The sequence below is a fragment of the Hemibagrus wyckioides genome, linkage group LG15 (assembly GCF_019097595.1).
Source record: "Hemibagrus wyckioides isolate EC202008001 linkage group LG15, SWU_Hwy_1.0, whole genome shotgun sequence".
NCBI classification, from domain to species: domain Eukaryota; kingdom Metazoa; phylum Chordata; class Actinopteri; order Siluriformes; family Bagridae; genus Hemibagrus; species Hemibagrus wyckioides.
The window spans coordinates 1776761-1803659 of record NC_080724.1 but is presented as its reverse complement, the minus strand read 5'-3'; the positions used below and the strand labels follow the sequence as shown (position 1 = coordinate 1803659).

The window sequence follows — 26899 nt, the reverse complement described above, 5'->3', positions numbered from 1 at the left end:
GGTACACAAACGGCTGCTTCTTGTTTGTCCCGCTGACCAATTACAAGCGGAAATAAAACACAGCTGATAAAAAAATGGAATTAATATTCACTGCCCGATGTTGGGTTGCGCCACATGCACACGTTTACTCGTGATTCTCTCAAGCCTGCCTATAGTTATATTCTTTAACAAGGATTTTATCTTTGTTTTTTAATCAGGAGTGAATTTCTAGGATGGGAGATAAATAATGATGTGTTGGTGTGAGTGTAAAAGAGATGAACTTCCAGCCTTAAGCCTTTTTTTTTATTTTAGATTGGAATTTTTTTTTATTTTTTATGTTTAGTTTGGAAGGTAACAGATGGTGTGAGTGCATATGTCATACACTGGGGATTTTATTATTTTGAGCCAAAACCAAGAAGTACCAAGACTAGAACTGTGATATTGATAGTGATACTTTGCAATGTCCTTATAAATATCCACATAATGTGAAGTGAAGTGAATAATGTAAAGTAAATAAAAAGACTTGCAGCATTCGCTTTTAGCACTTAACGTGTAGTTACTGGACATAAACGATAAACTGGAGGAAATGGAAAGATTTTACTAAAATAATGCAACCAAATGCACTTTATTCATTCTTATATTTTATTTATTTAACACCGATCAGAATCCATAAAATATATAAATAACAGACATAATCCGAGGCTCATCTCATACTCGATCACCTGTGTGCTTTACTTCCTGTTCATTTACAGACCTTTCCTTATATAGGCGTAGGAGAAAACTAATGAACAGGGCGGAAAGATCATCATGTCCTCGTGGAGATGTCTCCTCGTTGCTTTAAACACTCTGAGTATTGCTGACATTTTTAGTTGGACATTACAGAGCCCAGGACAGTCACTAACACATTTTATGTATCTATTTTAATGACAGTAATCGGAGCCTAAAGACATTTAGCCAAAGTGTTCTTCAGAAATTACTTACAGAAACTTTACCCTGCTGGGATTGGTGTCTGCTCATTCAGGTAGAGGAGTTCAGGAAGACGAAGCCACTCTCCTTCCTGCATCCATCTCCCTGTGTAACAATGCCAGAAGGGGCAGTATTTCTGAAAGACAACAACATTTCCACCCAGGCTCTCATCACATGACCATGAACTGTCCATAAACTGTTCAATTACTAGGTTTTAATGGACGTGTCATAAAGACATCTGTTTAAGAGTGAGACTTATATTGCCAAAAGTTTTGGGACACCCCTCCAAATCATTCGTGTTGTTTTTCAGGGGTTGGGCTCGGCCCCTTAGTTCCAGTGAAAGGAACTCTTAATGCTTCAGCTTCATACCAAGACATTTTGGACAATTTCATGCTCTTTGTGGGAACAGTTTGGGGATGACCCCTTCCTGTTCCAACATGACTGTACACCAGTGACCAAAGCAAGGTCCATAAAGACATGGATGAGTGAGTTTGGGGTGGAGGAACTTGACTGACCTGCACAGAGTCCTGACCTCAACCCCATAGAACACCTTTGGGATGAATTAGAGCGGAGACTGTGAGAACAGACCTTCTCGTCCAACATCAGTGCCTGACCTCACAAATGCGCTTCTAGAGGAATGGTCAAAAATTCCCATAAACACACTCCTCAACCTTGTGGAAAGCCTTCCCAGAAGAGTTGAAGCTGTTTTAGGGCGGGACAACTCCATATTACATTCATGTGCATGTAATGGCAGACGTCTCAGTTTTGACCTGGCTCACAGTCATCGCTCTAATTCATCCCAAAGGTGTTCTATGGGGTTGAGGTCAGGACTCCTCCACACCAAACCCGAAAAAACAACACCTGAATTCAATGATTTGAGGGGTGTCCCAAAACTTTTGGCATTACAGTGTACAATAAGAAAAGACAACTTATTATAGATAAACACTTCTTTATTAAATGTTTACAAAGTGTATTAATGATTAGTGACTAAGCCATGATATTGAGTGATTGCTTGATATTATTAATGTGTCATAAAAAATGAAACCAAAAAAAAAAAACACTGAATTTGAAATTAGGATCTGATCCTCTCAAATGCACATGTGGCAATGAGGCATAGTTAAAGCCAATGGGTATTATGAAAACTGCCAAACATCTGTGCATTTTAGAGCAGATTAACTGGCATCAATCAGGCTTTAGTTCATGTAATCACAGTCCGCATGTTCAGCAAAGAGATTAACAGGCTGTAACCAGTGTTTCACTCTTGCCGGCTCAGTGATGACATTATACTTTCCTTCAAGATTCAAATGAATTGAATTCTAACTTCATGAATTTTACATCTTTTGTTTTGATAGAACATGTCTACCTATTTGTCTTTCAGAGAAAATCATTGTCAATGACTTTCAGGATATAAAATGTAATGAATTCAAGCTGTAGTCAAAGATTAACAGAAATTGTTACAGTAATATACACCGATCAGCCAGAACATTATGACCATCTGCCTAATATATGTGTAGTTTTGGTCCCCCTTTTGCTGCCAAAACAGCCCTGACCATGGACTTGAGGCATGGACTCCACTAGATCCCTGAAGGTGTGCTGTGGGATCTCGCACCAAGTTGCAAGGTGGGGCCTCCATGAATTGGACTTGTTTGTCCAGAACATCCCACAGATGCTGGATTAGATTGAGATCTGGGGAATTTGGAGGCCGAGTCAACACCTCAAACTGGTTGTTGTGGTCATCAAACCATTCCTGAACCATTTCTGCTTTGTGGCACGGAGCATTATCCTGCTGAAAGAGACCACAGCCATCAGGGAATACCGTTTCCAAGAAAGGGTGTACACGGTCTGTAACAATGCTTAGGTAGGTGGTACGTGTCACAGTAACATCCACATGGATGCAGGACCCAAGGTTTCCCAGTAGAACATTGACCAAAGCAGGACACTGCCTCCGCCGGCTCGCCTTCTTCCCATAGTGCATCCTGGTGCCATGTGTTCCCCAGGTAAGAGACGCACACGCACCCGGCCATCCACGTGTAAAAGAAAACGTGATTCATCAGACCAGGCCACCTTCTTCCATTGCTCCGTGGTCCAGTTCTGATGCTCACGTTCCCATTGTCATTGCTTTCTGCAAGGGGTCAACATGGGCACCCTGACTGGTCTGCAGCTATGCGGCCCCATACACAACAAACTGTGATGCACTGTGTATTCTGACCCCTTTCTATCAGAACCAGCATTAACTTCTTCAGCAATTTGAGCAACAGTAGCTCGTCTGTTGGATCGGATCACACGGGCCAGCCTTCTCTCCCCACGTGCATCAGTGAGCCTCGGCCGCCCATGACCCTGTCTCCGGTTCACCACTGTTCCTTCCTTGGACCACTTTTGATAGATACTGACCACTGCAGACCGGGAACACCCCACAAGAGCTGCAGTTTTGGAGATGCTCTGATCCAGTGGTCTAGCCATCACAATTTGGTCCTTCATCAATCTCAAAGCTCAAATCCTTACACTTGTCCATTTTTCCTGCTTCTAACATCAACTTTGAGGACAAAATGTTGACTTGCTGCCTAATATATCCCACCCACTAACAGGTGCCATGATGAGGAGATCATCAGTCTTATTCACTTCACCTCTCAGTGGTCATAATGTTCTGCCTGATCTGTGTAATTTACATATAAAGATCTAAGCCTGCTTTGTGTTATTGTTCATTTTTCCAGGCTGCTCCAGTTTTAATTTTCAGTTCCGTTGCATTTACAGTATATAATGACTTTCACAACACTCATCATCATAAAGCTGCTTTGCAGAAATCTGGGTTTTGGGCCCCTTGAGCAAGTGAAAGGCGACAGTAGGGAGGAAAAACTAAACTCAAAGATAGAGAAAAAACCTTCAGAGGAACTGAGTCTCAAAAAAGAAGAACCCAGCTTCCTCTGGTAGACACTGCGCAGTGGAATTACAGTAGGAGGAGTGAGAGCAGGAGAAGTATGAAGTACAATAGTGAGATTATCAGAGGGATTCCAACACAGTAAAGATTCCTGAGGCAGCTTGGGGAAAAAAAATGCTCTTCTTATAAAAATCTATAAATGAATACGAACATGGAAGATAAGGAGTGCAAAATGAATAAGTCATATCATAGCAGGAGTTGAAAAGAGAGTTGATGAATGATTGTCTGTGTGGACTCACTCAGTCTTAGCACAGTGTCATCGTCTGGTGTATATGGACTCGGCGTATATAAGTATTTCAGTGGCCTGAACCATGTAACAGAAAGAAAATCCTGTAGCAGAAGTGATGAGTGAATGAAAAAAATAGTGGCTAGATCAGCGACTAGCTTTCTAAACACAATAACTACAAGACAAGTCAGCAGGGGGATTAGCTCTCACAGAATTTTCATTTTACTTCTCTCTCTGGTCTGATTAGCAAAGTAATGATATTTCTTTTTTGCTTTTTTAATGACAAAAACAGAATGTTTAAAGACAATTGCACAGAGAAGTGTGCATTTATACTCTCCATGAGCACATTTTTGGAGGTTAACTCGTTAGCTCGTTTTCCCAGAGGTCAAAAACAATGGAAATTTTTGTTGTGTTCAATGTTTAGCATTGAATTTCTTTGTTATGTCAAACTCCACAGTGGTGGTTCATGACACATATGAAAGTAGAAGCTTCATGAATTTGTACTTTTTCATCAGTAAGGATATGTTTTTACCTAGCCTATAGGGTCAATAGATTTATAGAAAAGTTTTCACACAAATGTTTACATATTTATGTTTACATATTAAATTTTTAGGTAAATGGAGACATCAAACCCGCTTGTTCATGAGCGTCTAAAATTTTATCTGTTATCTTATATGTTTTATCGTCAACCATTAAAACTGTGTAGGGTTCACATTAACCTTCTGTTTGTCACATACACAATCTTACACAGTACAACATGTAGTGGAATGTTTATTACGACTGTCCTAACGATGGAAATAAAAATGTAAAACTAGATTATAAAAATATAAGAAATAATTTAAATAAAAAGATAAACCAAGAATATAAAATATAAGAAATAATTTAAATAAAAATGTAAAACTAGAATAGAAAATATAAGAAAATACTCCAGAAGAAAAGAAGAATTTAAAATAAAAAGAATATCAAGTATAATAAGAATTTAATACAAAATAAAATGTATAATAGACTATCGTTATACAATATATACAAATAAAAATAGAATAAAAATAAACAATAGGATATTAAACAAATGGAATAAACAGAACAGTTTATCCCAAAAGAGGTAAAAAAAAAAAGTCTCACGCTGAAAGCCAGCAGAGTCCTGACTAATTTTATATCAGACTTCCAGTGATAAAATAATTAATTTAGTTATATTAATTGAAAATGTCTGATAAGTTGATTTCCATTATACCAGCAGAATGGAATGCCAGTGTACTGGTAAAAAAGAGTTAAAGATCCAAGGAGTGCCTTGATGGTGCAGTGAGCAGCATCTCCATGGTCCTGGGCCTGATCCTGTGTTTACACTGGGGTTCTGCTGGGTTCTCTGTGTCCAGAACCATGCAGGTAAGCAGCATGGCTACATTAAAATGGCCTTAGGAGTGGATGAGTGTATAAATGCATGATGAATTCTCCTGCCTTAAGACCACTGTTGCTGGGATCGGCTTCGGATCCACCAGGACACTGATGAGGACAAAGCTGAAGATGAATGAATGAATTAAAGATAAGTACATAATATCTGATTAAGCGGAGACTCCAACATGCCTAGATATAATTAAATCTAGAATGAAAAATGGAAAAGGTAGAACATAGTGCAGTAATAAAGGAAATTTGAAGGAACTTCAGCTTCTCTCCTTTCATAATTTATGGTAGGAATACAACAACATTTCTACATGATGTCTATAAACCCCCAGAAGTGATGTACTCTGACCAGGCATAACATTATGACCGCCTGCCTAATATTATGTTGCTTCCATAACAGCCCTGACCGTCCTGCACTGTGTATTCTGACCCCTTTCTATCAGAACCAGCATTAACTTCTTCAGCAATTTGAGCAACAGTAGCTCGTCTGTTGGATCAGATCACACGGACCAGCCTTCTCTCCCCACGTGCATCAATGAGCCTCGGCCGCCCATGACCCTGTCTCCGGTTCACCACTGTTCCTTCCTTGGACCACTTTTGATAGATACTGACCACTGTAGACCGGGAACACCCCACAAGAGCTACAGTTTTGGAGATGCTCTGATCCAGTGGTCTAGCCATCACAATTTGGTCCTTCGTCAAACTCAAAGCTCAAATCCTTACACTTGTCCATTTTTCCTGCTTCTAACATCAACTTTGAGGACAAAATGTTGACTTGCTGCCTAATATATCCCACCCACTAACAGGTGCCATGATGAGGACATCACCAGTCTTATTCACTTCACCTCTCAGTGGTCATAATGTTATGCCTGATCTGTGTATTATGTTTAAACATTATACATCAATCGATTACTGGAAGGCTATTCAGTGGCTGGAGCTCTTATAAGTAAAGTATTTGCGAGTATTCACAGTTGTCGGTGTAAGCAGCATGTGTGCAGGATCATAAATAGTGAGTACGCTCATATGCTCTGGAGCAAGACCAGTTCTTTTGCTTAGTAGCGGTGATTAGTGCAAAATTATACTGACAGACAATGTTGTGTGGATAAAATAGGGCTGCAGTGGGACTCTGCATTCTGGACTAATTTGAGCTTGTTCAGGCAATAAAGGCATGAACTAGTTTCTGTGTATTATGTGAGGATTAGTAGGTTTTTATCAATATTTCTCAGACGGAGAGAGGCGGTCAGGTTCGTAATGTTTTGGACTATTGTTATTTTGTTGTTTATTACACTATATTGGAATTTAAATTAAATAATTATTATGAGCTCAAATCGCAGACTTTAATTCAAGGGTATTTACATCCAAATTAGGTGAACCGTGTAGGAATTACAGCACTGTTTTATTTTATTTTTTAAAGGACCAAAAGTAATAGGACAAACTAACAGACATGAATTAAACTGTCACTTTCAATACTTGGAGTTGGAGTCTGAGCAATAAACATCACCAGACACTGTGTTCTTCCCTGGTGATGCTCTGACAAGGCTTTTTACTGCAGCTCTTTCAGTGTCTGTCTGTTTTTGGTGCGATTTATTTTTTTTTCTTAGCCCTCGGTTTTGCCTTCAGCAAGTGAAATGCTGCTCAATTGGATTCAGGTTAGGTGATTGACTTGGCCACTGTGGAATATTGCACTTCTTTGCCTGGAAAAAAAAGCCCTGGGTTGCTTTCGAATTTATGCTTCGGGTCATTGTCCATCTGCAGTGGAAAGCACTGTCCAGTGGGTTAAATAGAATTTGACTGAATTTGAGAAGATAATAAAGTTCTATAGCCTTCCCAATTTATCCTTGTCAGCAGTCACATCTTCAGTAAATAAATTTGTCTCATCTGTCTTTAAGGTCAGACCTGTACAAGCTTTTACACCGATCAGCCATAACATTATGAGCAGTGAGAGAATAAGACTGATGATCTCCTCATCATGGCACCTGTTAGTGGGTGGGATATATTAGGCAGCAAGTCAACATTTTGTCCTCAAAGTTGATGTTAGAAGCAGGAAAAATGGACAAGCGTAAGGATTTGGGGCCAAATTGTTATGTCTAGACCACTGGATCAGAGCGTCTCCAAAACTGCAGGGGTGTTCCCAGTCTGTAGTGGTCAGAATCTATCAAAAATGGTCCAAAGGAAGGAACAGTGGTGAACCGGTGACAGGGTCATGGACGACCAAGGCTCAATGATGCACGTGTGATCCGATCCAACAGACGAGCTACTGTTGCTCATATTGCTGAAGAAGTTAATACTGGTTCTGATAGAGAGGTGTCAGAATACACAGCGCAGGACGGGTCAGGGCTGTTTGGGCAGCACCAACACAATATTAGACAGGTGGTCATAATGTTATGCCTGGTCAGTGTATATAAGTCTTTGCGATCTCTAATCTGTCCTTTCTGTGTTTGAGGTTTTGGTGAACCCTGTGTATTTTCTCAGGTCTCTTGATTGTTGACCTACCTCCTGGACGGTGTTCTTGATCTGACCAGAGGTTTTTCTTTAACCGGGAAAGAATTCTATCATCCACTACAGCATTTTAGATCTTACAGGCCTTTTAGTTTTCTTGAGCCCACCAGTGCATTCATGCTTTGTATGAATGTACCAGAAAATTGATTTGGCCGCACCTTATGTTTTTGCTATCTGTATGATGGGTTTGTTTTGATTTTTCAGTCCAGTGATGGCTTGCTTCACTGGCAGTGACAGCTCTTTGGACTTTATATTGAGAAGTAACTGCAACAGCTTTCAAATGTAAGGGAATAACACAGCTATGGAACAGTTGAGAAACCAATTGTTTCATTATTTTTAATACACTACACTGGTCTCTCGACTGGTCACTCAAAGTCTGCACTTTGAGCTCATTTTAATTATTTAATGGTGCAATATCAGCCAAAGAGCACAAGGTAGAATCTCAATGATGCAACAGCCATGTGAGTCCAAGAGAGCATAATTGTCTGGGAGAGGTGTGGTAAAATCTCTCTGCCTGATCAATCACAACCACACTAGCCAATCATAGGTGTCTGTGAGCTCATGCATGCAGAAGGTAGAGGATAGCACTTTCCTCAGAGTGTGTTATGCTACTCCATTAGCAACAGTTGAAAAAGATGCCGTCAGCTAACGTCACACGCCTCAGAAGAATCATGCAACAGCCTTCACACGCCCTCGCTGGTAACTCTCATGTAATTGGTGGAAATTGACCATAACTAAATTAGAGAAAAATTCTGGAAAAAAGAAAAGAGGTCAATAGCTGCTGAGAAAACTCTTTTGGGAAACTGGTCCAGAATGCGTGTTTGTGTTTGGTCAATTTATAGAAACACTTTATGTGCCAATTAAGATCCTGTTTCATGATCATGGCAGGAATAATTTACATATCAAACACACCTAGCCATTAGATTTAAACCTAATCATTAAAACAGCAATCGCTGTCAGTGTCTATATAATTATGGACCTGACTGCATAAATAGAAAGGTTTTTCATTTCTACACTTCACATAATATATATATATATATATACATATCAATCAATCACAACAACAATATATATATATTTGAAGCTCATTCAGTCTAGCAGCATCTCTGTGTTCCGTTCGGCTCTTGCAGGATGACATTCTGAACCTTTTATGAAGAAGATGTCTGATTTATACTCTCTCACTATAAACTTTAGTGTAGTGGTACTTGAGACCCGTCTTGGTCTCGAGACCACAAATCAGTGGTCATAAACTCGAGTCTCGAAACAAAAACACCACCCAGGACCATAAGGTTGTACTTTTCCGTTACAGTACAAAATATAAACTTCTGTCTCTGTATGTGGATTTATATAAGCACCTAAAACATGTCACATGACCAGCTTTCAGAATACTTCTCATGTTTAAAACAATACAGAGCGAGTATTTGTAATGCACAGCTGTGTTTGGTCTCAGGAGGTTATATTAGCCAAAACAAATTTTTTGAAAAATGTGCTTTAATTATGTCCTTTAATTAAAGGAAATGTGCTTCGATTCACTAATCTTTACACGTTGCATTTATTTAAACTGACTTTATTTAATGTTTAATTTAATTTTATTTTATTTAAACTGACCAAATTTAATGAATAAATTTTAAAATTAATTTTTTGGGGGGGCATAATTAGCAAACACGGTGTTTATTTACTCCACACATGCTCCCTAACCTGCAATGCTTTGACAGAATTACACTGCAGATCAATGCTGAACATGTCCTGTGTATTTATTTGTACAGAGTGATCATTATTAATTTATAATTTATAATTATAAATATAAATTTTAGTTTTAGGAGGAAAGTTAGGGAAATACTACAAGCATCAAATGAATCCATCAAAGCATCTAGATTCAGTCTTGACATGGAGTCGGTCTTGGTCTTGGTCTTTGCCTGGTCTTAACTCAGACTCCATCGTCTATGTTCTTGGTCTTGAGGTGGTCTTTAACTCAACAGTCTACATTTTAAAAGGCTTCAGACTGAAATGCCTTGCAAAGCATTTACAATAGTTAAGTGCTGCCCCCTGGTGGTGATCTTGTGTCTTGCAGCCACATTCTTAGCAAATTGGTGCAGAAAATTGCTTCACCTTCAGAGGAAAATCAGAAAACAAGGCAGACCTTGAAGCTGAATGACTCCACAGCAGCGGAGTCTGAGCCTACAGTGTACACTGACTCTGGATAGGAAAAATGTCAGGTGACCATTTTTCACCTTTCTTAAACTGTTCACTTTAGAGGATCACAGTCCACTGTACTGACTACTTTACTGACCAGTTTTCTGCTCTGCAGTTCACCTGATATAATGTGCTAATGGTTTTTCATTAGATGAAATATTTACATTTGGCAGATGCTCTTATCCAGAGCAACGTACAAGAGTGCTATGAAGTCTCTATCAGTGAATGCACTGACTCACTGGCTCAGTAGGTCACAGACTTAGGATACCATCAGCCTTTATACTGTGTTGGGTTTTATTTTTTTTTATTCTACATACAACAATGCATAAAACAAACAGGGAGAATAAGAGCTTAAGTGCTTCAGGAAGATGAAGGTGTTTGAAGACGGTCAGTGACTCGGCTGTTCGGACGTCTAGGGGAAGGTCATTCCACCACCTCGGTTCCGGAACAGAGAAGAGTCTAGATGTAGACCTACCTCTGACCCTGAGAGATGGTGGGACCAGTCCAGCAGTGCTAGTGGATCTGAGGGAGCGAGGTGCAGTGTGAGGAGTAATAAGAGCTTTGAGGTAAGATGGTGCTGGTCCATTCTTGGCTTTGTAGGCAAAGGTCAGTGCTTTAAATCTGATGCAGCTACTGGAAGCCAGTGGAGGAGCAGCAGTGGGGTGGTGTGGGAGAACTTAGGCAGGTTGAAAACAAGTCAGCTGCATTTTGGATCATTTGTAATGGACAAATTGCGTTCAGAGATAGACCTGCCAGTAGAGAGGAGCAGTAGTCTAGTCTCGAAATGACCAGAGACTGAACAAGCAGCCTGTGTGGACAAAACCGGCAGAATCCTTCTGATGTTGTACAGAAGAAACCGACATGAACGTGTGACATTAGTAACATGGGAGGAAAAGGACAGTTGATTGTCCACGGTTACACCAAGGTTACGAGCAGTGACCAAAGAAGAGATCAGGGATGAATCTCCTGGAATGACCAGCAGTTCCACTTCAATTACAGTACATTTCAATAATCAAGGCATTTCACTTATGTGCAGTCTTGTATATATTAGTCTTGTGTACATTTTATTTAATCATATTTCTTTCTTTTTTAACCTGTTCATTTACATTTCTTTCATGAATGTTGTTTAAATGTTCTTGTTGATGTCCGAGAGCTGCCACGCTTAATTTTATTTTATTGTAGACAACAACAAAGTATTGTACATTATCTTTTCTTAACGTGTAGAGAAAAAAAAATCCTAACAGATGTGAAACGTGATGATGACCACAGATGATGGTCAAATGTACTGTAGGCTGTCCTTAGTGCTGCCTGTAGCGTTGTACAGATGCAGAATGAGAAGACTTTCCCAGCTTTTCTACAAGATATTTTATTATTTATTATTTGATTATTTGCAGTGTGTAATCTGATCAGGATCTTAGTAAATGCACTTCAGGCACTTCCCAGAACAGTATAAAGGCTGTTACTGACCTGAAGAGCAAATGTACTCACACAACCAGGTTGGAAATTCAGAGCAAGACTATTTGATATAAAAAAATATCTACAGATTTCCAGTGGTTTAGAAAAAACACACCCAAGCAGCAGAACTGAAACTGGGAATGCTCATCTGGCTCTATACCATTAACCCATTTTATTTTCACAGACACACACACATCCTGTCAGGTTGTGTCTTCTCCTCTGTGTGTTTCTCTCCTTCTTAAGGCTGCATCCTGATGGCTCCATCCAAGCGAATGACCTCACCGTTGATCATGGGGTTTTCAGCAATGGCCGCCACGAGATGAGCAAACTCAGCAGGGTCACCCAGGCGCGATGGGAAAGGCACCTGTCGTGCGAGAAAACTCTGCACCTTCTCAGGAAGACTAGCCAGCAATGGTGTAGAAAACAAACCTGAGTGGAAAAGTGATGGGACATATGTAAACATATCCAAGACCATAATACATACTATACAGTAGGTGTCTGCTTAAAGCAGAGCGCATGACAGAGATGTTCAGTATGCTGCATATGAACAGAAGTACTGACCTGGGGCAATAGTGACCACACGGATGCCCATAGGAGCCAGATCACGAGCAATTGGAAGAGTCATTCCCACGATACCACCTTTAGATGCAGAGTATGCAGCCTGACCCACCTGATAAACAGAGGAAAATGGGAATAAAGCTGCACAGCAGCACATGGGATGAATTCAGCATCACAGGAGTGCTGGGACATTCAGCGATTCAGACGTACCTGCCCGTCAAATGCTGCAACGCTGGCTGTGTTAATGATGCAGCCCCTGTGTCCATCAGCATCTGGTTCATTCTTGCCCATCATCCCTGCTGCCAGTCTTATTACATTAAAGCTGCCTGCAATATTTACCTTGAAAGTATAGAAGGAAGAACTGAATAAGGGCATTAAAAAATGAATTAGACTCAAATGTGACACTGTTTGCTGTGCTTATGCTGTGTTTATTTATTATGAAATCTCCAAGGTGGAAGAATTCAGCCCTGATCTCTTTTTACAAACACTAATCCAATGTTAGGGTGGTGCAGAAGAAGAGCACTAAACTCACGTTGATCACCCTACTGAAGTCTTCCAGACTGTGAGGGACATCCTTTTTGAAGTTGTACGTCTTAACGGCGACAGCAATACCAGCGCAGTTCACCGCCAGGTCCAGATGGCCGAACTTCTCTTTGGCCAAATCCACAGCTGAGCGCACATCTGTCTCGGATGTTACCTAGATCAAGAGAGGTATATTAGAAAGATCCATGAAGCTATATACAAAATGCTAGAAAGCAATTCTAGTGTAAACAATTCTAATGTCTCTTGTCAGGAATATTCCTTCCTTCCTTCCTTCCTTCCAGAAATATATATATAAACATCATAACTAATCTGTCAGAAAATGCTGGAAGTTTTATATGGTTATATATTTTAGTTAGAGAGGTGATGTTCTTTTCTGGATGCCAAACAACATATCCTAGCATATGGTGGTACTTACATCAGCTGGAGCAAATGCACAGCGCTCGCCAAGAGCTGCAGCCACACTGTGGCCTTCTGAGCTGGGAAGGTCAAGGATTACGGCGCTCGCTCCACGGTTGATCAGACGCTCCACTGTAGCCCTGCCCAGACCGGAGGCACCTCCTGTGACCAACCCCACCATACCCTTAGAACAAGGAACAAAACAAGGGCACGTCAAGTTATTTTTTAAAGATCATTAACCATTTTAAGCTCGATGAGGCATAGGCACTATATATTATCACCTCAGCTCAATAATAAACATGCAAACATATACAATAACTCTGAGTATTTATTGTGTAATTAAGTCTATTTGTTCCATATAAATGGACTGCAGTGCCATGCAGGGTGTGTCCATCAAGGTACTCCGGGATCTAACATAACCCTAGGACAAAGTGGTTGCTTAAGAATCATAAAGGATGAATTAAATTAATAACTTTATCATCAGGTCAACATTTCTATCTTGACCATGGTTTGTAGCTCCTATTCATGTTCTCACTCCCAACTCCCAAACAGTAGGTTGGAAGGATGTCTCTAAACTGCCTCAAGCTGTGGAGAAAAGTGCGAGTGTGTGCATGGACTGGCAAACCATTCAGAATGTATTCACGCCTTGGGTCCAGGCTTTCAGGTACAAGTTCCATGTCCACCGAGACCCTGACCAGAGATACAGCAGTTACTGATGTGTGAATGTGTTTGTGTGTGCATGAACTGGCATCCCATCCAGGTTGTATTCATGTCTTGGGTCCAGGGTTTCAGGTACAAGCTCCGTGTCCACTGTGACCATGACCAGGATATAGCATTTACTGGACATGTGTTAATGTGTTTGTGTGTATGTGCATGGATTGGCATCCCATCCAGGGTGTATTCATGCCTTGGGTGCAGGGTTTCAGGTACAACCTCTGTGTCCACTGAGACCCTGACCAGAGATACAGCAGTTACTGGACATGTGTGAATGAGACAGACTGATGGAGATCCCTGGTGGAAGTTTAGATGGGAAGTTCATACATTAAACAACAAAATCTAAACTTTCCTGGAAATCCTTTGGGATAAATTAAGTAATAGAGCTATCAAGAGAGTAAATATTAATCTCTCTGCCCATCACCATGTTTGAAATCTTATAATCTATCAGCACGCAGGTATTAACAGGTAGGGACCACGCAACTTGACCATCAGAAATAACATCTAACCGGACTCTTCTCCCCAACTGGACTGCTAAGTTGTAAACAAACAGTGTAAATAAAATGCATGTTGTTGCAGCCGCAGTAAATAAACAGAACCTAAACAGCTTATGGTCACTTTCTTAACGCTGCCTTTACACCACGACACTATTGGCTAAAGGAGGCTGGAAACTTTCCGTGATATAAACACGAGGTCGAAAATGAAGCCATATATTAGAAGTAAAGAAGAAATAAATACCACGGAGCATAAAGAGGCTTCGATTCATGACCTTCTCATTAATCTCATTCATTGTTCCAGTTCCATTGCTCTCTCACCTTGAGATTTCTGATGTTCGCCATGTTTGTGGGCGGCACTGCTCGCAGCGTCAGAGAAGAAAAAAACGGACGCAACTCCTTCCTCTATTCTATTGGCTGATGTTTTTTTGATTGACAAGCGCTCACACCAATCAGATTACAGACCAGGATTATTAAAGACGTTCTCCCCGTGCCTGCGTGGGTTCCTCCCACAGTCCAGAAACATGTACATTAGGTTGATTGGTAATTCTAAATTGCGCGTGTGTGTGTGGTGACCTGTCCAGGGTGTACTCCTGCCTTTTGCCCAGTGTGCTGCCTCCAGCAAATCCCTGTGACCCTGATTAGGAATAAAGAGGGTATAGAAAATGGACAGGTGGATGGATTATTAAAGTCAAAGCTGGAAACGTTAAGTTCACTTGTTTCTCTGGATCTTCATGGTGTTCTATTGCACATCTATTATGCTGATCAAACCACTGTTTACTGAATATGGCTATTTATTATTATATCTTCTTATCATTTTTATCATCAATGCTATGGAAAATCATTTTTAATCATTTCTCCACAATGGCAGTGCTATCTCTGGTAGTAGTTAAGGTTCTGGGTCGTTGACCGGAAGATCAGGGTTGAAGCCCCAGCACTGCCAAGCTGCCACTGTTGGGCCCTTGAGCAAGGCCCCCAACCCCCCTTGCTCCAGGGTGCTGCATCATGGCCGACCCTGCGCTCTGACCTCAACCCTCCAGGGATGGGATATGTGAAAAAAGAACTTCACTGTGCAGTAATGTATATGTGATAAAGACAACTTAAAATAAGACAGGAGGAGGTGGAATATCTAAAAAAAATTTTTCCTCTACAATACAGCAAGTCACTCTGCGCAGATGTTGCTGACTCACAGCACCATGGCTTGATCATGATATGAGTATCAGTTTCACACGTTCTCCTCATGCCCATGTGGGTTCTCCAGTCTCCTCCCATCACCCAAAATATCACCAGTAGGTGAATTGGTGTGTGTGTGTGTGTGTGTGTGTGTGTGTGCATGCTGGTGTGTGATGGACTGGTTCCTGGCTCATGCCCAGTGTTCCCAGGATAAGCTCTGCTGCTGAAGGTGTGAACCTGACCATGCTTACTGAAAATTGAACAAATGAATGAATGATCCAGATCTATGCCGCTACACAGACATTTTTTCTGATGGATTAAAACTTACAATAAACATGACAATTTTAGAATAAAAAGGAAAGACAAACTTCAGAAAAAGCACTCAGTTTATTGAAATTACTTTTTGAGGAACAGACAAGAGAAAACATTCAGAAGTGATTTATAATAAAATAAGAACAGTTTCTAATAACTGCTGTGGTTCAGGACTCCGGCATGAAAGGCAGTAAGATGTATAGTTATCTCCAAAAAAGGGCATAACATACCAAATCCCTACAACAACACAACTTACTACCTCAGCACAACCAAGCCACACCTGGATATGACCCATGCTGGACGTTACACTGGAGCATGCGGGTTTTCCCCTTTCTCTCCGTCCACGCTGCAGTAAGGTAGCCGTGAGAAAGACAGTAGACTGTATAGTTATCTCCTAGATCTGGTGTGATCCCAAACTATACAAACTACTACCTCAGCTCACAGCACCACAGACCAACACTGAGCCAGGAGGAACCGCAGGTTCTGGGTATATTCACTTCAACAGGATGTGCAGCGCTGAACTGGACAGGGTGCCGACCTGAGAAGACAGAAAAATATATTTAAACCAACATAAGGGTAGAAAAAACACTGCATAACATTTCAAAACTCTAGTTAACCAAAGCTAATTTACACAAAAAGACTGAATCTAGACATGTTGGTGAATGCAGTGAACAGACGGTACTCGAAGTCGCCGTGTTGGAAGCAAGAAAAATGGCACCAGGATGCACTATGGGAAGTAGCCAAGTGTGAAGCTCTGGGCAATGTTCTGCTGGTGTCCTGGAATTCCCCTTCATGTTTATTCCCTCGGCCTCTGATTTCATCCGGGCAACTCATATTGCAACTCAGTAGTGTGTAAGGCCTCCACGTGCCTGTATGCACTCCTGACACCATCTGGGCATGCTCCTGAAGGGACGGCAGATGGCGTCCTGTGGATCTCCTCCCTGACCTGGATCGGGGCATCAGTGAGATCGGTTGCTTCAATTCATGACCCAGAGGTTACAATTGGATTCAAGGATGGGAAATGTGAGGGTCAGTTAAAGGCATCAATGCCTTCATTATCCAGAAACAGCCTCCACACTCTGGCTACATGAGGAACCCAGAGCCCACTGCAACAGTATAAGGTCAGACAATGGCTCTGGTATTTCAACCTGGTACCTTACAGTACTAAGGGTATTTTTGTCTAGCACGTGGAAGACTGTGAAACCCTCCAAGGATAATCCTCCGCAGACCATCAATGAGCAGTGCAGCATAACTTTCCCTTTGATCTCACGTGTGGTCAGTGTGAACCTGCTCTCATCCGTGTAGAGAACTGGCCACAGGACAATGTCAGACCTGCCGATTCTAGTGTTGTCTGGTAAATGTAAATCGAGCTCCACAATGCTGGACTGTGAGCATGGGTCCCACTAGAGGATGTGGAGGTCAGGACGTCATGCCACCATGGAGTCTGGTCAGAAACATGCACACCAGTAGTCTGCAGTAGGTCATTTTGTAGGGTTCTGGTAGTGTACCTCCTCACAAAGGAGCAGAAACCGCTCCTACTGCTGGGTTGTTACCCTTCTACAGCCCTGTCCAGCTCTCCTTGTGTCCAGCCCGTCACACAGTATCTCCTCTGTGATCTTGACACGGCAAACCTCGTTGTGCCATCCTGAAGGAGCTGCACTACCAGTGTAACTTGAGTACTGCTTCATGCTACAAGTACAGACAAATCAATCAGGATGGATAAGGAGGGAGAAATTGTCTGTGGCCACAACTACAAAACCAATTCCTTTTGGCCAGTTGCCTTGCTGTTGCCTCTCCAGTGAACCTGATGTTACTTTTTCTTGCACCAAAGCAATCACATAAGCTTCACATAAACTGGACAGCATGATATCCCTGAAGTGTAATTGACAGAGTTATACTGTGATACTTTTTGAGCAGTGTAAAATCAGTGCTGGACCAACAGGAACAGTAAAGAAATCATACCCAGGAAGATAAAGTCCTCTTGGCAAAGCTCAGCCTACATGGTCGCACCATCCTCAGAGAAACACTGGTGTATCCTGTTCTGGAAACTACACACAAAAACAAACAAACATTTTTACATTTATCCAGGTGCAAAGAAAGCAGGGCGAGAGCTACTTAAAAACCAGAGACAAAAGCAACTGATAGCATTTCCATTTAATAGAAGAAGAAACCTTTATTATCTCCACACACACACACATTACAGCACAGTGGAATTCTTTTCTTCACATATCCCAGCTGAGGAAGTTGGGGTCAGAGCACAGGGACAGCTATGATACAGTACCCCAGGAGCAGGGAGGGTTAAGGGCCATGCCTAATATTGTGCTGGTTCCCCTTTTGCTGCCAAAACAGCCCTGACCTGTCATGGCATGGACTCCACTAGATCCCTGAAGCTGTGCTGTGGTATCTGGCACCAAGAGGTTAGCATCAGATCCTTTAAGTCCTGTAAGTTGTGAGGTTTGGCCTCCAGGACTTAAAGGGTACTTTTGATAGATACTGACCACTGCAGACCGGGAACACCCCACAAGAGCTGCAGTTTTGGAGATGCTCTGATCCAGTGGTCTAGCCATCACAATTTGGCCCTTCGTCAAACTCAAAGCTCAAATCCTTACACTTGTCCATTTTTCCTGCTTCTAACATCAACTTTGAGGACAAAATGTTGACTTGCTGCCTAATATATCCCACCCACTAACAGGTGCCATGATGAGATGATCACCAGTCTTATTCACTTCACCGGTCAGTGCTTCAGAGTGTTATACCTGATCGGTGTATATCTAAGCACTTGAAAAATTTTACAATCAAATATTCTGAAATATTCTCTCTCGCGCACACAATCTTATCGTATCACCTAATATTAGCTTAGCTACATTCTATAAAAAAAATAAATAAATAAAATTCTGAATGTCCACACACAGTAGGAAACATTATTCCATATTTTAGAAGAAATGAGACTATGTTGAAAAATTTCATTTAAAAATAATTAAACAGCAACATTTGCTTTGCATATTAAGACAAACTTGCTGTTAAAGCAACTGGAAGAAACATTGTTTGTAGAGACAATTTTTTGCAAAAGCATGTGTGTTATAGGATCACCCTCATCATCTGAAAACATCCTTATGTAGTATCCTTATGTAGAAAAAAGATTCCGAGTTAAACATGCCGTATACACCGATCAGACATAACATTATGACCAGTGCCAGACTGATGATCTCCTCATCATGGCACCTGTTAGTGGGTGGGATATATTCGACAGCAAGTCAACATTTTGTCCTCAAAGTTGATGTTAGAAGCAGGAAAAATGGACAAGTGTAAGGATTTGAGCTTTGAGTTTGACGAAGGACCTGTGATGGCTAGAAGAACTGTGATGGCTAGACCACTGGATCAGAGCATCTCCAAAACTGCAGCTCTTGTGGGGTGTTCCCGGTCTGCAGTGGTCAGTATCTATCAAGGAACAGTGGTGAACCAGTGACAGGGTCATGGGCGGCCGAGGCTCATTGATGCACGTGGGGAGCGAAGGCTGACCCGTGTGATCCGATCCAACAGACGAGCTAATTTTTCAATTTCAATTTATTTGTATAGCGCTTTTAACAAAGAGCATTGTCTCAAAGCAGCTTTACATAAACAACAAACAGTCCTAGGTGTTATCCCAAGTGAGCAAGCCTGAGATTGCTGTGGCAAGGAAAAACTCCCTTAAATGGTATGAGGAAGAAACCTTGAGAGGAACCAGACACCAGCTACTGTTGCTCAAACTGCTGAAGAAGTTAATGCTGGTTCTGATAGAAAGGGGTCAGAATACACAGTGCAGGACGGGTCAGGGCTGTTTTGGCAGCACCAACATAATACTAGACAGGTGATCATAATGTAATAGCTCACTGTCTATGATGCAATAAAAGCAAGAGACAGGGAGGAAGGATGCTTTCTTGAAGAGAAACAAATAGCAACTTTGCCTGAAATGACCGATCCTATTAACCACCGGTACAAAGACGAATCTGTCCACCTGTTTCAAAATGGCAGTGAACTACTCCCTAAAGGCAAACAGTTGAAAACGCCGGTGTGTTTGAACTATGATGCATCATATCACCCCTGTATTGTTTATCCAGCTCTAGCAGAACCTCTCAAGGCTACACGGAAATTGTTTTTTGATATATGGTGCTAGTGAGCTGCAGGGAGAGAGAACACACACACACACACACACACACAATCTTCAATCTTTCAGTACTAGAAGCAACAGAATCACCTAAGGATTCCAGCAAGGTGTGTTTAAATCCGTCAGTGTAAGCTGTTCTAACGTCCTTGTTAGCGAGGCCAATCAAATGCACAGGAACAACAGAAAAATAAAATATATATTCTACCTGCCAGTAGACGGTTATTAGCGACAGCCTGCATGGGAAAATAATCCACGCTGAGATTATGTGATGCAACTGGACTCAACACAGTAACTGCTGAACAATTAACAACAGTGTTTTATTCCTTTGCACCACAGCAATTAATTTGTATCTGGATATAAAATGCAGTTTTAAGTGTGTACTTTTTTTAACAGGTATAATTGCACCTTTACATGGAATTTAGTAAGCCTAGATAAACCTTTGGGAATCTCCACTCCTGAGCAGATATGATCTGGGCGATGGATTATTCCCAACACACTCATGTGGACTGTGAAGCTGCTCTATAGCATAGATAAAAGACGTGTGGTATCTGGCACCAAGATGTTCGCAGCAGGTCCTTTAAGTCTCCTTTAAATAAGTTGTGAGATTGGAGCCTCCATGGTCCGGACTTGTTTGTCCAGCACATCGCACAGATGGTTGCTCTGATTGAGATCTGGGGAATGTCAACACACTGAACTCCATCATGTTCCTCAAACCATTCCGGAACAATTTTTGCAGTGTGGCAGGGAGCATTATCCTGCTGAAAGAAACCATGGCTATTAGGGAATACTGTCAGCAAGAAGGTGTGTACTTGGTCTGCAACAATATTTAGGTAGGTGTCAAAGTAACATCCACATGAATGTCAAGGTTTCCCAGCAGAACAGCTTGCCTTCTTCCTATAGTGCATCCTGGTGCTATTTCTTCCCCAGGTAAGAGACGTCCACGCACCCAGCTATCCACATGAAGTGGAAGAAAACAATGATTCATCAGACCAGGAGATTGCTTCCAGCTCTAATGCTCACATACCCAATGTAGGCACTTTCAGGAGTGGTCAGCATGGGCACTCCATGCAGCCCAATAAGCAGCAAGCTGTGATGCTTTCTATCATAGCCAGCATTCTTCTGTTGGGTCAAACCAGACAGGCTAGCCTTGGCCGCCCATGACCCTGTCGCCGGTTCACCGCTGTTCCTTCTTTGGACTACTGCAGACCGGGAACACCCCACAAGAGCTGCAGTTTTGGAGATGCTCTGATCCAGTGGTATAGCCATCACAATTTGGCCCTTTGGTCAAACTCAAAGCTCAAATCCTTACGCTTGTCCATTTTTTCTGCTTCCAACACATCAAACTTTGAGAAGTGACTGTTCACTTGCTGCCTAATATATCCCACCCACTAACAGGTGCCAATGATGTATATGAGATGATGAGAATCATTATACACATTTGATATGACAATTTCTGTCCCTGAAAACACCATTTTATGTCTCAACAGATGCAACTCAGCAGCTGAGGTGCGTACAGACACAACAGAGACGGTGTTACAGTTTGAACTCGCAAACCTCCAATCAGAACGTCCACACCCGGGGCCTCAACCACTTCCTCTTAATCAGCGGTTTTAGTTTCTCAAGCCAGCAGTGAAACAGTGGAGCTCAAAACCACAGCAACACTTTTCAGCATGATCCTTGTAGCAACACAAACCAACCGTAACAATGATCCAGAACATAAACTAGATCAGGTTAGTGATGGTCTGAGAGTGGTGCTAAGTTAACATCACCAGACTGACTATGTACAGTGCAGGGCGGTAACCCAATAGCACGACCTGTATGTGTTTAGTGCTCCAAATATTTGGATTTGTACCGAAAGTAGGCAAGGCCTAAACCCCAAACGGTGTCTCATTAATGAATGTGGCCTTTCTTGTCCCCTGAGCTTCAGTTCTGCTCCCTCATGACCACAACCTTCATATCCAAGTGCCCACATGAAAGTAAAAACCGCCGCACTAGTCATTTGTCACTAGTTTTGTGTAGCATGAGGCAGAACCTGCAATCCAGTCAGGTCGTACAGGTAGTCCAGCTCCTCCAGGATGTCGTCAGAAGGAGGGTTGGTGTGTTTCCTTTCAAGAGAATGAAGGAGATACTGGGAGATGGGCTGTTGCACGAGGAGACCTGGACAGGGCTGTAGAAGGGTAACCACCCAAAAGCAGGAGCAGTTTCTGCTTCTTTGTTTGAGAAGAAACAAAATGACCTCCAGCACACTACCAGTGTGTATATTTCAGACTAAACTGTCCATGAAGACCCGATATCCTCTAATGGGACCTGTGCTCACGGCCCAGCATCATGCCAGACAACACCAGAGCTGCAAAAATCGCTCTATTACTTTGATTACTATGACAAATTCCAAATTCCTCGATCTAATAAATCATCTGTGGGATGTGCTGGACCAACAAGTCTGATTCTTAGACAAAAAGCCTTTATTATCGCCATACATTACAGCACTTTTCTTCATATATGCCAGATGAGAAAGTCGGGGTCAGAGCGCAGGGGCAGCTATGATACTTGCCCAGCAGTGGAGTTTGGTGGTTTCAACCCTGTTGCTCGGGACAACAACCCAGAGCCTTGACCACTTGAGCCACACTGCAACTTATAGGACCTGCTGCTTATGTCTTGGTGCACAGCTTCAGAGGTCTCGTGGAGTCTGAGCCTTAAGACACGATATTAGGGAAGTGGTTTTAATGTTATGGCTGGTCAGTTTATATTGCATCATGGGGCTAAATTCTCATGTATATGGTTAATGTACAGGAATGACAATACAAAAAACACACACTTGAGTTGCCACAAGAGATCAAGCTGAGGTTATTTATCTGAAAAACAAAATGCCAAAACATCCAATAATTCATTTAGATAAAGCCCATGTAGCTCGAGGGCACCTTTAATCATCCCACAATACTAAGATCAATGTGAAATATACCTGATGAGCTCGAGCTCGCTTTAATAACGTGAACAGGCCAGAAATAATTTGACCTGTATGCTTAATGTATATATTTAGTGAATATTAAGTGAGTCTGCGGTTATAGTGTCTTGGTTAACATTACTAGCTGTTTATTATAGTAACTAAGCATTAGTGTATGTAACTAATGGTACACCTATATGGTCACGCTTTTCCCAGCTAAGTTCGCCTGACCACGCCGAAATGGAGAATAAAAAGCGCTTTTGCTCTCAGACACGTTAACGGAAAAAACTAAAACCTCTGAGGTTAAGACAGTCTTAGTGAAATATGTGTTTATTAATCGCAGTTAAATACAGTGCTGATTAATCAGATACGCTAACACTGTAATACTGTTCCGAAAAAATGGCCGCTGGAAATGATGGGCACTAAACGTTTCGGCACGCTTCAGAGACGTGGCCTTCGGATATTTCCGTTCCCGTTTTTAGTTCATTTTCTAAAGCACTACAACAAAAAAATAAGATTAAACCTCGAACACCCCCCGCAGATATTTACACGAATAAAGAAACGGTATGATTTTGCTCACCTGAGACGCTGACTCCTACATGTCTCCGCCATCTTAGAGCAGCAGCCGGACGATCCTGTAATATCGCGAGACTTGGATTCTCGCGGCTGTGTGGTGGAAGTGGGGGGCGTCGGCTGTCAGTGGGCGTGTCTGTGGAAAGTGGAACACGCTAAGCGGTTTATATCGAAGAAGTTATCATTTCAGTAATCGGGGTGATGTGTTTGCCTTCGTTGAGTAAACAGCAGCATTATCGAATATTTTTATTTTATTTCCCCCTTATTTTCCAGATTTTCCCTGTTAATCACTGTTACTATGGAAACGATTATCAGAGCGCATTAATATACACCTGTGATTTGCCTTGAAACAGGAACTACTTTCAGAGCTCCTAGAATGATGATCAACAGTTAGTTCTGCTTCACTAATCTGACCAAAGTTTACATTAGGTACAAAACCGTCACTACAGGCAGTATACACCGATCAGGCGTAACATTATGACCACCTCCCTAATATTGTGTTGGTCCCCCTTTTGCTGCCAAAGCAGCCCTGACCCTTCGAGGCATGGACTCCACTAGATCCCTGAAGGTGTGCTGTGGGATCTGGCACCAAGATGTTAGCAGCAGATCCTTTAAATCCTGTAAGTTGGTTAATAACGCAAAAACAAATGAACCTATAAATACTATCAGCTTAGAGCATAATGTGTTCCAACAGGGGTAATGTTTAGGAATAATAAATCCATAATAATTTCTTTTTATTCTTTTTATCATAAGTGGTTTCTGGTAAAAAAAGGTTTGAGAGCCACACATACATTATATTGTCAAAAGTTTTGGGACACCCCTCCAAATCATTGAGTTCAGGAGTTGTTTTTCAGATATTGGGCTCGAAAGGAACACTTAATGTTTCAGCTTCATACCAAGACATTTTGGACAATTTCATGCTCTTTGTGGGAACAGTTTGGGGATGACCCCTTACTGTACCAACATGACTGTACATCAGTGACCAAAGCAAGGTCCATAAAGACATGGATGAGTGAGTTTGGTGTGGAGGAACTTGACTGGCCTGCACAGAGTCCTGACCTCAACCCCATAGAACACCTTTGGGATGAATTAGAGTGGAGACTGTGAGCCAGACCTTCTCGTCCAACATCAGTGCCTGACCTCACAAATGCGCTTCTAGAGGAATGGTCAAAAATTCCCATAAACACACTCCTAAACCTTGTGGAATGCCTTCCCAGAAGAGTTGAAGCTGTTATAGCTGCAAAAACTCCATATTACATTCATGTGCATGTAATGGCAGATGTCCCAAAACTTTTGGCCATATAGTGTATTAAAATACACTTTAATGCACCACGGACTCAGTTTAGTATGATCAGTAAATCACTTTTTTTAGGTATGAAATAATTTATAGTGAATAGAAAGATGTAGAACATTGTGTTTTATTTATTTTATTGGTTTATAGAGGACTGTATTGTTTAACACCATTTTCTTCATAAAGGAATGTCTCCCCCTTCTGGCGAATCTGAAATATTGTTAATAGAGTTTAATTAATTAGAGTTCAATTTAAAGTCACAATTATATAATGTCAGAAAAACTATACAGGTTGAATGTCTATGCTATTAGTCTAGCGATTTTATGATGATATTTGTAAATTATTTTATTAGAAGAAAGATTCAGAAAATTCGAGAAATAATGCAGCAGCTTCTTTTCATACACAACGACTCAGTTCTTAAAGGCATAAGCACCTGTTATCACTGCAGTAGAATTCAGGCTGTATCTCAAATAGTAATAAATTGGACCAGAAAACATCTCCAAAACTGCAGCTCTTGTGGGGTGTTCCTGGTCTGCAGTGGTCAGTATCTATCAAAAGTGGTCCAAGGAAGGAACAGTGGTGAAGCAGCAACAGGGTCATGGGTGGTCAAGGCTCATTGATACACGTGGGGAGAGAAGGCTGGCCCGTGTGATCCGATCCAACAGACCAGCTACTGTTGCTCAAACTGCTGAAGAAGTTAATGCTGGTTCTGATAGAATGGGGTCACAGTGCATCACAGTTTGTTGTGTATGGGGCCACATAGCCACAGACCAGTCAGGGTGCCCATGCTGACCCCTGTGCACCACTGAAAGCGCCTACAATGGGCACGTGAGCATCAGAACTGGACAACGGAGCAATGGAAGAAGGTGGCCTGGTCTGATGAATCACGTTTTCTTTTACATCACGTGGATGGCTGGGTGCGTGTGCGTCTCTTACCTGGGGAACACATGGCACCAGGATGCACTATGGGAAGAAGGCGAGCCGGCGGAGGCAGTGTCCTGCTCTGGTCAATGTTCTGCTGGGAATCTTGGGTCCTGCATCCATGTAAATGTTACTGTGACACGTACCACCTACCTAAGCATTGTTACAGAACATCTACACCCTTTCATGTAAACGGTATTCCCTGATGGCTGTGGCCTCTTTCAGCAGGATAATGCACCGTGCCACAAAGCAGAAATGGTTCAGGAATGGTTTGATGACCACAACAACCAGTTTGAGGTGTTGACTTGGCCTCCAAATTCCCCAGATCTCAATCCAATCCAGCATCTGTGGGATGTGCTGGACAAACAAGTCTGAACCATGGAGACCCCACCTCACAACTTACAGGACTTAAAGGATCTGCTGCTAACATCTTGGTGCCAGATCCCACAGCACACCTTCAGGGATCTAGTGGAGTCCATGCCTCAACGGGTCAGGGCTGACCATCACAATATTAGGCAGGTGGTCATAATGTTATGCCTGATCTGTGTGCGTGTGTATCTTCTATATATGTCAAATTGCTTTGAAAATTCACAAATAAACAGAGGACTTTTTTTTTTTTTTTTACTAAAAGAATAAATTTTATTTCAGCACTGTAAGTCATTTTCCAACCATACAAACATGACTGCCAAACTCCAAACTCTTTCTCTCTCAGCCTTTTGGCTTTCTTCTCGATGCATCGTGAATTCAGACCACAACGGCAAGACAAATAAAAAAGGTTTCTTTCCCAAACAACCTGGTGCTTTCTTTTGACTAAAATGAGAAACTGTTAATAACGATCATAACCATAACAGCAATAATAATAATGAAGTTTCACCCTTCACTACACAAGTTCTTTTGGAGACCTTGATGCATGCATCAACGCGTTTTATCCTGGTCAACGGATCGGATGACGGAACGTGTCGCCTACAAATGAGACTGGGTCGTCACTTGAAAATGTTGACAACAATGCAGGGGCAACATGCTCTAAAAAAAAACAAAAACAAACAAAAAACGAAGAGGATAAAACAAGGGCATTCATCCAGCAAGAGTGGGGGGGGGGGCATGGTGCCATTGTACACAACACACTGCTGTTATCGCTAAAGGGCTCAAAACCTTACAACACCGGTCAAAAGCACATAGGCGGTCCTG

The 26899-nt window shown here is 41.8% G+C and overlaps 1 protein-coding gene and 1 long non-coding RNA gene across 2 annotated transcripts; both read right to left on the bottom strand.

Moving 5' to 3' along the window:
• Positions 1-10547: 10547 nt before the first annotated feature.
• Positions 10548-14770, bottom strand: hsd17b10 (hydroxysteroid (17-beta) dehydrogenase 10). Its single transcript, XM_058409069.1, has 6 exons — positions 14678-14770; positions 13168-13332; positions 12742-12906; positions 12420-12548; positions 12213-12321; positions 10548-12080 (listed from the first exon to the last, which is right to left on the bottom strand). Exons 1-6 carry the CDS (start codon positions 14699-14701, stop codon positions 11890-11892), a joined length of 783 nt encoding a protein of 260 aa, XP_058265052.1. The 5' UTR covers positions 14702-14770; the 3' UTR covers positions 10548-11889.
• Positions 14771-15259: 489 nt separating this feature from the next.
• LOC131365668 (uncharacterized) lies at positions 15260-23555 on the bottom strand. Its single transcript, XR_009206726.1, has 3 exons — positions 23507-23555; positions 17804-17889; positions 15260-16379 (listed from the first exon to the last, which is right to left on the bottom strand). It is a non-coding gene; the product is annotated as an uncharacterized LOC131365668 (long non-coding RNA).
• Between the last annotated feature and the right edge of the window lie 3344 nt (positions 23556-26899).

Excerpts from the sequence above, each read along its gene's own strand:
- hsd17b10 (XM_058409069.1), bottom strand. The coding sequence starts at position 14,701 with ATGGCGAACATCAGAAATCTCAAG. Across the intron at positions 12,907-13,167 it reads GTGCATTTGCTCCAGCTGAT|GTAACATCCGAGACAGATGT; the intron begins GTAAGTACCACC and ends CTCTTGATCTAG. Across the intron at positions 12,081-12,212 it reads TGTGGTCACTATTGCCCCAG|GTTTGTTTTCTACACCATTG; the intron begins GTCAGTACTTCT and ends TTTTCCACTCAG.